The sequence below is a fragment of the Solanum dulcamara genome, chromosome 7 (assembly GCF_947179165.1).
Source record: "Solanum dulcamara chromosome 7, daSolDulc1.2, whole genome shotgun sequence".
Taxonomy (NCBI): domain Eukaryota; kingdom Viridiplantae; phylum Streptophyta; class Magnoliopsida; order Solanales; family Solanaceae; genus Solanum; species Solanum dulcamara.
In genome coordinates, this window is record NC_077243.1 from 77,581,646 (window position 1) to 77,594,617 (window position 12,972).

Sequence of the window (12,972 nt, forward strand, 5' to 3'; positions counted from 1 at the left end):
GACAAATAATTTTTAAAAATAATTTTTTGAATTTTTTGATTTTAAATTAAAATTATATATCATGTATTAAAATATCCTTATAGTCTATTTCCACCTAAGTAATGACTTACTCATTTATTAACTAAATACATTTTAATCTGTCCATATTCAAATCAATCCACTTATTCAACATTTCTAAATGAGATAGACAATTTAAAACATAAAAAGTAGATAAAGTGAATCTCTTAATTATATGCTTACTCAAATACTATCACATAAATATAACCAAATAATAATACTTCTCCTAGTTCAGAAATGAAACATCCACTATTTAATACTCCATACCAAGATTAAATGATATTTTGATATAGTTGACATAACTTTAATTTAAGATTATAAGATTGAAAAGTTTTTTTTTTTTTTTAAAACTCCGTACCAAGTCAAATTACACCATTTTTTTTGAAACAGAGCGAGTAACTTACATAGAAAAAAATCAACATGAATCCGTCTTTTGGCAAGAGATTTAGATTCGACTTTTTTTTTTGGTTTCCCATTTGATGAGTTCGACTAATTCAAATTCTCATCGTGTGTGGCCTCATTTAGGAGAAAGTTTTTTCTATTAATTTTTTTTTTATATTCAGAACTCGAATCTGAAACTTTTAGTTAAAGAAAAAACAACTCCATCCGCTGTACACTTACCCCTATTTATATTTACAAGAGACAGCAAAAGTTGAACTGACAAATACGCGGCCTTAAGTTTTATTTTTTTAACAAACACTTCTTCTATTCACATTTGGATTCCTCCAAAGAAACAAATAATAATAAAATAAAATAAAATAAACAAAATTAAATTAAAAGTCTCGAAAACCTATTTCAACACCTTCCTCTTCTTCCTTATCAAAATATAATCAAACAAAATTCCTACAAAACCCCCCAAAAAATAATTAAAAAAAAAGTGAAAAGTCGCGTTACTCAGAAACCTCTACGAATTTTCTTCGAAGGGCAAAAATTCCATAAATTTGATTTGAGTAGTTTTTGGGGTTTTTTTGAATCGCAAAAAAGCAAGAAGAATTGGGTATTTGGGTTTTTCTTTTGCGTGAAAAACGGCGTTGTATTGGAATTTTCTTGATGAATTTCTAGGATTTGACGTTTGAGTTGGTGGGGAATTGAGTTTTTTTTTTTGGTTGCGATGATGATGGCGGACAAGGCGTCGGAGTATTGGTTATCATCGGAAGATCCGTCGGTTGATTTTGATCTGAATTTTGATGGGCCAAGTATGGATATTGATGATTTGTTAAGCATTATTGAAGAGAAATCGGATCTTCCTGTTGAGCAGGTAAAAATTAAATTTTACTCAAAAAACTGTGAACTTTTGAGCATGGTATTGTTAGTGATGATGATTTTCTTACTGGGTAGTGAGAACTGGACATGCAGTTCTTAAAAGGCATAGGGTTTTCCAATTTGCTTTTGATCTAGTTTTTGTAAGCTCATTGTGTCGGCTTTTACTTGTTCAGTTTCGGAAAATCAAGAGATAATTTATCAGTAAGTTTGTAATTTAACTAGTCATTTTCGAAAGCATTGAATTTATTATATTCAAAGGGTGATATAGTAAAATTATCGTTTTATTTTAGGGCTTCTTAAGGTGTATGCCAAGTCAATACCGGATAAGTAGTTAAAATGGATGGACGGAAGGAGTATGTACAAAGAAGTGGACAAAGTTTAAGGTGTTAGATGGGACAATATACCATTGAGCATTGCATGTTGGGATCAAATTGTTGTTTATTGTGTGAATGTGTGAAAATAGAGTAAATATTAACTTTGAGATTTGTCATTTAAGTTTGGATACGATTGATTTATCTTTATTTATTATTACTCTATCTGTCCCATTTTGTATGCCATACTTTCCTATTTAGTTTGTCCTAAAAAGAATCCACTTTTTTCTATTTGGAAACTATTTAGAATTAGCTCTACCTTTACGCGTAATGACTCATGACTTGTGTTTGGGCTCACTTGGATTAAGAGTTCATTCATTTATTAAGAGAGAAGAGATGTAAAGACATGTGGAACTTTCCACCACTCGTTTTATTATGTTAGTAAGGATAATTGGTACTTTTGCATTTCTTACCTTGTCGTGTTGCATTAGATTCCTGGATAGAGGTCTTAGCAAAATTGACTAGATTGCCAAGTGGAATGGAAAAGATATGATATAACAACAATAGATAGTCATTGTAGTGATTATTTTATGTGTTTGTACTAGAATACAATATACCTGCCGCGTGTTATAAGATAAGTTTTGTAGAAATAAAAAATTCAACATTTGGAAGAAAGAAGAGTCTCGCGAAAAGACGTTCAAATAAAAGAATTTTGCACTTTAAGATGTGAACAGTGAAATGACTTCTTTGTCGTGCAAATTTCAACAGGTGTCATCTTGAAAGAATCCAACTGCACCTTATCTTCATTATTTTTGTGCATAGAATCATGACTGACTCATGATCTTGCAAATAATTAGCTAGATTCATTAGTTACTAGAGATGCATGCAGGGGCGGATCTATTGAGGGAGGGGGTGCCATGGCACCCACACACCTCAGTCGGGACTGTGTATATGTATGTATGTATATATAATAAATATGGCAAAATATATAAAGTGGCAACCATACTGACAAATGATCATTTGGTGCCACTGGCTGAGGGCTGTATTTTCTGCCAACAGGGAACGAGATCGAGCCCAGCCTGTTACACTTTTAGTGAACTATTTTGTCTTTTGCATTTAAGATGCTTACAGCCTTACAGGAGATTCATTCTCATTTTTTTTCTTTTTCTATTTTTCTACTTCTTTTCCTTCTTTTTCTGTATTTGTTGTTGACTCTGTATTCCATATGAGTTCCTATTAATTTTTCGTTTGAAATTATTAATTCTTTCTTCTGTTTTTAGTTCATAGAGTTTATTAAGTTTCTGCTTTGAGCATCTAACTATGCATTTTTAGTGTGTTTTAGTTCTAGACGTCTAGAACTAATTACTATATGTGAAGTCTTGGGTCTTTGAATGCCCAGCTAGTATGTATATAATAGGGACTCATTTCTCTCATTCTTGTGGTCCCATTGAAGTTCCGGAGAGAGATCTCAGTGTTGGTTAATTTTGGCTTTCCCACTGGGATATGGAACAAGAGAAGACATAAGGAGGAATTGATTGGTTTATCTGAAAGGGTAGTTTTTGCAATTTAATCATTGAGAGTCATTGTATAACCATAATACATATTCTTGAAAATTCCAAGATATCAATCAAAAAATAGCGCACACACGGTCATTCAAGCTTCATAGATATTATGATGTAACATTGAAGAAGAAAGAAATATAAAGAAAAACCTTTTGTGATGGTCATATGTACAACATATAAAGAAAGACTTTGTTCAGTTGAAACCATTTTGACTTTTTAGCATTCTTTTATCTGTATAATTGAGTTTTTATTAGAGTATAATGTTCATTATTTATTTTAGTCTATAAGTATTGAATATATTCATGTTCTTTTCTTACTTATTTTCCCTCTTTTCCTCTATGTGAGGATGTGGATGGGGTCTTTTGCAGGATACCGCAAGTTTTCACAAATAAAGGACATGTTGGTTGAATGAATTTATAGATGTGTTTGAGTAAATTGACCAAATGGAAATACTCAAGTAGTATGATTTAGGTTTTTCACAGATAAAGGACGTGTTGATAGAAACAATCTTTAGCCGTCTTTGAGTAAATTGAACAAATGGAAATACTTAATACAGTTGAAGTTCAGTGAATATTTAGTAATAGAAAATAGAGATATGTGGTACTATGCTTTAGGAATGGGTTTGTCAAGATGATCAAAATTACTCATAAGGATTACTAAAACTTCTAGACAACACACCTTGTAAATTTCAATGGCTTGTTGAATAAGTACTGGGCAACTGGTTCCATTATTGTGTCCAAGAGGTGTTGGACCTGGGACAAACACAATTAATGTTGATGTGAGCTGTACGATAAATTCCGATATTACTTTGTACTGTAGAATAAGTTGACAAAAATCTTAATGAATGAAATCGGGCCACCAGGGTCACTAAGTCAAAAAACAAAAACGAGATGGTTATGTAAAAACATACACTTATAAGTCTTCTTTTCTTTCGATCTCCCGGCTGGGGATACATATTGTAGGCAGTCTCTCATTGGATCATGTGCATAGTTTGGTCTTACAATTCTTACCCTAGTTTGTCAATTATTTTAATATTTGAGTATCGATTTGCAGAGTATGCCGGAGGATTTATTACAAAATGACGTGGGACAAGGTTAGTTGATAACCCTGCTTGGATACTTATGGAATTTGATGATGTTATTAATTTGGTATGAGATTATGTTGCTTATGATTCTTGATCTCTATGCTATTTTAAAGTAGATTATTCAGATTTGGAGAGAGCTTCAGCTTCAAGGGCTCAATTACTTGGACACATTGGAGTTTCCCCTTCGTCCAACTCAGAAGTTTCAGATACAAGGACTGGTGTTTCCGATGGCTCATCTGATTCTGCAGGGAATTCAATTGTTGATGGCAGAAAGCTTGGATTTCAATTAGATATATGCTCTCCAGTACATAGTTTCTGTGGAAGCCTGTGGACACCTGGTCAGGACAATCAATGGTTCAGTGATAGGGATCATATCTCTCGGAGTACTTCATCTAATGTTCAGCAAGAAAGTAAGGGAACTCAATCTTAGATGTCCCCTATTTGTGGCTGTTTTAGCTTTGCTGTTAGTGGGTGTTTGGATTGACTTATTTTAAGTAGCTTTTGGCTTTTAAGCTCTTTTTTTTAGTTTTGGAAGTGTTTGGAAAACACAAAAAGTGCTTAAAAATCACTTTTTTTAAGGCTGGAAAAGTTAAAAAAAGCCAAAAGCCAAAAGTTTGGTGTTCCCAACGCCACTTAAAAAAAGCCAATCCAAATACCCCCTTAATACGGATTATATCAATGATATAATAAATAGAATATAGATATCAGCTATACAATATGCGAAACTCATTACTAACACTGGTTCTCCAGAGCATGAATCTTGCTCTGAATGTATGTTGACCTTCTCTGTAGTTGGCCTTTCTGTTATTCTCAACTTTGGTCTTAGATTCTTTTCTGTTGGAGTTCTTTTATCTACTCATTTTTGTTTTTAATCTCTTCGAGAACATAATTGACATTTTAGGGTTGCTGCTAAGCCAATCAGCTGCAGAGAACAATTTGAAAAGCTCAGGAACATTAGCTGCAGAGGAAACATCAAATATGGAAGTAGCTGTATCTTCAGATGATCAATACTATGCTAGACTTGGTTCATGTCAGAGTTCTGATACTTTGCCTGGAAATTGGGATAATTATGCACAACCTTTCCATACATATTCTTTCTTGAAGCAGGATGCACCAAATAACCTTAATTTTGAAATACTGTCTCACAATGATAAGATGCTAAATGTAATGGATGAACAATTGGACCATACAACTGGGATTGCTGACTCAGATACTGGAATAACATGTGGGAATTGGACAACAAGAGCAGGTGACGGAGTTCAGCAGGCTCCTGACTGTCATATGACTCCAAATTTTGGTGTTGGGGACTTTAGTGCCTATTATAATGGTGGTAACCACTCATTATTAAATAGTGGCAACTTGTTTTCCAGATTAACAGACAGCAATATGCTGGGAAAGATATTTCCTCAACCTTTGCCTCGCAATCAGTCAAGTTTCCTTTTTCAAAATCAGCAGTTTCGCAGAAGTAATGACAAAAATGAACTGCTAGGTGGTGCTGATATACCTACAGTTTCTGAGCTCGCAAATTCATTTTGTCCTGCTCCTGTAACTTCCCTTTCAAGTAATGATCTTTTGGTTTATCCAAAGGATGAAAATGATGTACTTCACTATAATAGGCCTTCTTATCACCTTGATAATTTTGAAGAAACTTCTTCAGAAAAAAACATTCTGCTTCCTCATGATCAACTCATGGATGTGAAGGTTAGAGAACAATCTGTCTCATTACCATCAACTTCAATGAAGCAACAGTTCCGTTGTGCAAAATTAGAGAAGGGAGAAAAACGCAGGTTCTTAAAAGTTAATGGTTCTCGTCCATCTACAATCGCTCATCAAGGAATTCAGAGAAGTTTGTTGAATCAAAGAAGCCATAGTGAGGATGATGATGATCTATGCATTCTCGAGGATATAAGTGCACCTGCAAAGGCGAATCCTTGTGCTAATGGCAAGTCTCTTGTTGCTCTACAACGTACTACAATTACTGACTCTTTTGCTCCAACTGAAGTGGGACAAAAGAGGTTTGAAGTGGGACCAATGAGGCCGAAGTTAAATGATGAACAGGTCATTTATCGAGCTGCCTTGCAGGTGAGGACCAATAGCTGTCACTGTCTCAATGTACACATGCTGCAAGAACTGTGCTCTGAAATATTGTAATGTTAGTTACCCTTTTTCAAAATTATTATTATTCCGTAACTATTTCTCTGGTCTCACCCACTTGGGTTTGAGGCACTTGAACCGAAGGTCTTTCGGAAACAACCTTTCTGCCTCGGAGGTAGAGGTAAGGTCTGCGTACACTCTACCCTCCCCAGACCCCACTTAGTGGGATTCTACTGGGTTGTTGTTGTTGAATGATTTGTTCTCGTGTATCTTTGTTGTTAATAGTCTTATTAGTTTCAAAGGAGGGAGTTGAAATCCTTTAAGTATATGATTAATTCAAGGGATATGTTGGATTCTGCTCTTTTCTGCTGTTGGATTTATTGTTTGCTGTGTATGTGCATGATCAATACAGGAAATTTCTTCTCCTGACTTCTGAAAGTTGTCTGTGTTTATAGTTCTTTTTGCTGGAAAATGATGATACTGCATGGGGCCCCTTTGCACCTGTAGAAAAATGTGTATTGTTTTCACCTTAAGAATAAATTTTGATCAGACTAAGGCTGTCATACCTGTTGCAGGATCTTTCTCAGCCGAAATCAGAAGAAAGTCCACCTGATGGTCTTTTGGCTGTTCCTCTTTTGAGACACCAGGTTGAGTATTGTTTCATGGTTTTATTTTTATAGGAATTGTAACGTTCAGTTTTCTAAGTGCAGCATGTACCTGAAGTTTAACCATCAAGATGAGAGATCATCAATATTGTACTAAGTGGGTCTACTTGAATTTTTAGTGCAATTGCATGGGAATTGAGAGAAATAATTTTTTACTAACATAATTTCATTAGCTAAAAAAAAATAACTTATTGCTGACAAGTCCATCAATCATATGTGAATTCTCTGAACTATTTTATTTGTTGAATATATTGTGTATTTCCTGAATTGTTCAACTTTTTGTTTTTAAATTGATAACTAAAGATACTATTAATATAAAACAGCAAAGCATTAAGATGGTCAGGGTAATCTCTATGCAAAAACAAAATGAGAGATTCCTATATGCTACTTAGATCTATTCCTGTAGTGAGTTTATGAAATCTAACATGCTGTTTCCATCTTTTACAACGTCTGTCATTTGTCAATCCCAAAAAGCCAAAAAACTTAGCATCTATATAGAAACTGTTTTCCCATCAAACAACCTGGAGTTTTTTTCGCCCTGCAAAACCCCAACAGACACAAGCTGGCACTGCATGCCGTAATCTTCGTACTGATTTTCTGATCCCACATCTGCCCCAAGAAGCCAACAGGATTTTCACAGTGAGAAGGCAAGACAAAAGACAAGTTAAAAAGGTTTAAAAACAGATCCCATAGTTTCTTGTGCAGTGCAAGAAAAGATGGCTCCTGCACTCTTCCACCTTTTAACAAGTAGCATCTGCTGCAAATATTCATTCCCCTTCTTTGTAAATTTCCTTGCGTCGTACATGCATCATAACCTAGCAGCTACATATCGCGGACTAGTTAGTTTCTCTAGTGCTTCTTCCTCCATCTGAAGGAGAATCTACAATGGCAAAATAACAAGAGATAAAACATATTATATATTTAATATATGCGAGGAATTATCCAATTAACAGTAATTTAATTTATGCACAGCGCATTGCTTTATCATGGATGGTTAAGAAGGAAAAAGCTGGTGTACCCTGTTGTGGTGGGATTCTTGCTGATGATCAGGTTATCTTTTGACACTTTTAATTTGCCAAATTTTGATCTGTCTACATGATAAACATTGCCTTCCGACTAGTCACCCTCTCTTAGTGATTGTCTTTTATTTTTATTTTTTTGTAGGGACTTGGAAAAACTATTTCAACAATTGCACTTATACTCAAAGAAAGGTCTCCATCTTCAAGACTTTCTACAGCCATCACCAGACAAACTAAAACAGAGACATTGAATTTAGATGATGATGATGTTTTTTCTGAGCTTGACAAGTCAAAGCAAGGTGCCGATTCTTTTCAAGTTGATGAAAATTCTAGCGTGGACTGTAAAACTTCTTTGCATACAAAAGGGAGGCCAGCTGCTGGTACCCTTGTCGTTTGTCCTACTAGTGTCCTCCGTCAGTGGTCTGAGGAGTTGCACAATAAGGTAACAAGCAAAGCAAATCTCTCTGTTCTAGTATACCATGGTAGCGGTAGAACAAAGGACCCTGTTGAACTAGCAAAGTATGATGTGGTGGTCACAACATATTCAATCGTAAGCATGGAGGTCCCTAAGCAGCCTGTTGGAGAAGATGATGATGAGACAGGAAAAGGAACTCATGAATTACCTTCTAGTAAAAAGAGAAAAACTCCTTCGAGCTCAAAGAAAAGTTCATCAAAGGCGAAAAAAGAGGTCGAGAAGGAATTGCTTGAAGCCACTGCACGCCCTCTTGCCAGGGTGGGATGGTATAGGGTCGTGCTGGATGAGGCTCAAAGCATCAAGAATTACAGAACCCAAGTAGCTAGGGCTTGTTGGGGTCTCCGAGCTAAACGTAGATGGTGTTTGTCTGGGACCCCTATCCAAAACGCAGTTGATGACCTTTATAGTTACTTCAGATTTCTCAAATATGATCCATATGCAGTGTATAAACAATTCTGCTCCACAATCAAGGTTCCAATCCAAAGACACCCAACAACCGGGTACAGAAAGCTGCAGGCCGTGCTTAAGACTGTTATGCTTCGTCGCACTAAAGGTGAGAATAAAAACTTTTGCATGTACTTACCCCTATAAAGCTATATACCATTCAGACAGCCTTGCTTCTAATATGATTATATGATTTACTATGATTCCTTGGTGTGTTTCACCATTTGTTTGTAGTATATGTTAGTCCTCTATTTCCCTATTGCGCTCCTTTGTGTTGTGCAGATTCGTTCTTGAAATAAGGCTTATTTTTCTAAAACAATTCCAAAGTTCCTCTTTTTTTTCTCCTTCAAAGAGAAAAGGATCATATGGTCAATTTGGCTCATCTGTGTCCAATTATTGTTTGTTTCTTTAACATATTATGCACAAATGTTCAGACATGCAGCTTTGTTGAACTTGTTTTGACTGTTTGCTTAAATTCTGAAATGATGTGCTAAAGTCTTTTGCCTGTCAGCTGTTTGTATTCATGAGGTGCTTGTACGTAATGAACACAACAAACTCGACTTGTTTTTCTGGATCATTTCTACTTGGTTGTTTTACTGTTTGCATGTCTGGCTTATCAATTTAATCACACAACGTTTTAATACCTAAATTGAGAGTTAACACAGTCATTATCTGATCTAGGTACATGTATTGATGGAAAACCCATTATCAACCTTCCAGAGAAACACATTGTACTGAGAAAAGTTGAATTTACAGATGAGGAACGAGATTTCTACTGCAAACTTGAAGCTGAATCACGTGCTCAGTTTGCTGTATGTTTAGATGATTTTGTATATTGGATTTCGAGAACTTTGGCTTTGAATTATTCTCTTCTTTTAACATATCAAATTCTGGACTATTCAGGAATATGCTGCTGCTGGGACAGTCAAACAAAATTATGTGAACATACTGTTGATGCTTTTACGACTGAGACAAGCTTGTGATCACCCTCTTCTTGTTGGAGGCTCCAACTCCGGTTCTGTTTGGAGATCATCTATTGAGGAAGCCAAGAAATTACCACGAGAGAAATTAACTGACCTTTTGAATTGCTTGGAAGCTTCTTTAGCAATTTGTGGCATATGCAATGTATGTTATCATTTAAGTGTTCTTTAATACATGTTTATATTGATCTTATTATTCCTTTTTCGGTGCTGCTTCTTATTTTGCAACTTTATAGTTTAGGTGGCCTTTTTATTGTCATATATCCTTTTCTAATTTGAAGGAAGTATGATCTAAAAAATTGGATTTTCTGAACTATAATTTTCAGATATTTTAAGTGTTGCCAGGTTCTATACTATCTAGGGTAAATCTATGAAGATTATGTGCACAAGCACTGCTGCTCTGTTAAAAGCATGCATGGTTCAGTTTAGCATTGAAGCTGACCCCCACCTAGAAAAGAGGTTTTTTACAGCTCAACTTCCATGTGGAAATCTTTCAATTGTTAAAGACACTTAAGTGTATTAGGCTTTTCTGCATTTAAGTGGAGAAGGGTAGAGGAGCTGGCATTTAAGTGGAGAAGGGTAGAGAGAGGGGCTCAGTATTCATTGAGTTGCGAACTGTGCGCCACTGGCCCTCAGAAATTTCTCGTTTATTAAAATAAGGCATTTGTAAACATCAGGACCAAGACTAGTTTAAAAGAACAACCAGCATCTAAGTATCAATATTTACATGCTATGTTTTTTAATCCTTATGATTGTAGCATTTTTAATATCTTTGTATTCTATTTTTGTATTTTCTCCAATTCTATCTCCGGTATTGCTGGGCAGTCTATTTAGAATCTGCAGCTTTTGAGGTTAATGGTGTAGTATGACTCTTGCTTAGCCTTGCCCTGTTGTTTAGGATGGATCCGCATGGTGATGCTTGCCTTTGCTAAACTAATACAACTTATTGCCATTTCTAGTTACAGCGCCTTCCTTCGATAATGCTCTCAAGTGATTTACTCTATTCGAGGCAAAATAGAAATAGGTTGTGGCTGGAACATAGTGCTTACATTTTGGTTGATTACTTACCACAGGTTATCAGAGAAATGTTCCAACATTGATGCTTTTGATATGTGACACCAGTTTTAAAATGATCATTTCAGCCTATAAGTTTTCTAGTTGTCAGCAACTACACTTATTTGATCTGTCTCTTGTGACATTACGCTATACTTCTCTTGTCTTGGATTTCTTTGTTATGAATCTCCTTGTTTCTTCCTTGCCTCCTAATGCATTTTTGTGACAATCTTGTAGGATCCCCCTGAAGATGCTGTTGTAACAGTTTGTGGACATGTCTTTTGCAATCAGTGTATTAGTGAGCATTTAACTGGTGATGACACTCAGTGTCCTGTATCAGCTTGCAAAGCTCATCTGAGTGGTTCTTCAGTTTTCACTAAAGCAATGTTGGGCGATTCTCTATCTGATCAACCCAGGCTGCAAAATAACCGTGACTGTGCTGGCTCTGATGTATCTGAAAATTCAATTTGTGGTCCATATGATTCATCCAAGATTAAAGCTGCTCTTCAGGTGCTGGAATCTCTGCCTAAACTTAAGGTTTGCACTCTTAGTGGTCGCCTTTCAGGATCAGATGATGAAGGAGCTTCTCCTTCAGGAAATACATGTGATAATCATGCAGGAGAATCCAGCGTGCATAGAAGTTCCAAAGACACAACCACAATAGCTGGAGAGAAGGCAATTGTCTTTTCTCAGTGGACGGGGATGTTGGATTTGCTTGAAGCTTGTCTAAAAAATTCCTCAATTCAGTACCGTAGACTTGATGGAACGATGTCTGTTCTTGCTAGAGACAAGGCTGTCAAAGATTTTAACACACTTCCTGAGGTTATAAGATATCCATCTTCTTGGTACCGAGTGTTTCTCTTTTTTTACTATTTTATAAATCACAGGACTAATTTGAAGTTTTATGCCAGGTTTCAGTCATAATTATGTCTCTGAAAGCTGCAAGCCTTGGGCTTAACATGGTTGCAGCTTGTCATGTTCTTCTCTTGGACCTTTGGTGGAACCCTACGACTGAGGATCAAGCAATCGACAGGGCGCATCGGATTGGACAGACCCGTCCTGTTACAGTTTTGCGGTTGACTGTAAAAGATACAGTTGAAGATCGTATTTTGGCTCTTCAGGTATTACATTATTCATCTTTTTTCTCTTTTTATTTTTAAGTTAGCAACATGCCTAAAGTGTTTCTATCAATATAATGATAAACGTAGATGGTCATGATCTTCTGTTGAAGGATTTAGATGTCAGCATAAGCCATCACTAGGTTTCATTATTTGTTCAAGTCCAGTTTGTGGTTTCCTTTTTCTGCTTCTTTGCTGGTTTCTCACTTCCTCTATATTCTAGAATTCTAATGTGTGGTAACACTGGTATTCACAGCAAAAGAAAAGAGAAATGGTTGCCTCTGCGTTTGGAGAGGATGAGACTGGTAGCCGACAGACTCGTTTAACTGTGGAGGACCTGGAGTACCTTTTCAAGATTTAATAGGCATCCCATTTTTGCAGTAAGCTGATGTTCAATTGCAGCTTGGGCTATCTTGATATTTTTTTAATTTGAAAACTGATTTAGCAGCATATACAATTGAGGCATTGGTTCTTAGGTTCCATAGTATTGACAGAAAAGATGACCTTACTAAAAGATGATTATGAGAATATCTTCAAAGATTCATATGATCCATTTTTTTATAGCTATTGGTTGGTTACCTTGTGCAGGGGTTGGATTTTAGTGGGTCACACCCTAATGAGGATGAGACTTAGATCTGTCTCTGTAGATTCTTTGCTTAGAAAATGTAAATGATAGATCCCATGGACTTCTTCTTGGGATAGGGTTAGGATATTTTGCCTAGTAGTTTAAGTTGTAGACGGTAAGTATATTTGTTTCTAGTTTTTTTGGGTTGTAAATTTTCACATTCAACTTAATACAGAACCATGGCATCATGGCAATTCTTTTTCATTTGAAGTTTCTATAGAA

General features: G+C 35.8%; 1 protein-coding gene across 2 annotated transcripts; it reads left to right on the forward strand.

Annotated features, from left to right (window-relative positions):
• Positions 1 to 869: 869 nt before the first annotated feature.
• Positions 870 to 12,972, forward strand: LOC129893762 (helicase-like transcription factor CHR28). Of its 2 annotated transcripts, none has more exons than XM_055969143.1 (12): positions 870 to 1,315; positions 4,247 to 4,286; positions 4,391 to 4,687; positions 5,179 to 6,359; positions 6,947 to 7,018; positions 8,009 to 8,086; positions 8,201 to 9,083; positions 9,656 to 9,786; positions 9,878 to 10,099; positions 11,245 to 11,829; positions 11,919 to 12,128; positions 12,382 to 12,972. In XM_055969143.1, the coding sequence occupies exons 1-12, from the start codon at positions 1,169 to 1,171 to the stop codon at positions 12,484 to 12,486; spliced, it is 3,951 nt and encodes a 1,316-aa protein (XP_055825118.1). In that variant the 5' UTR covers positions 870 to 1,168; the 3' UTR covers positions 12,487 to 12,972. The 2 variants fall into 2 exon arrangements, with proteins under 2 accessions (XP_055825118.1, XP_055825119.1); XM_055969144.1 differs by having other exon boundaries at positions 4,394 to 4,687.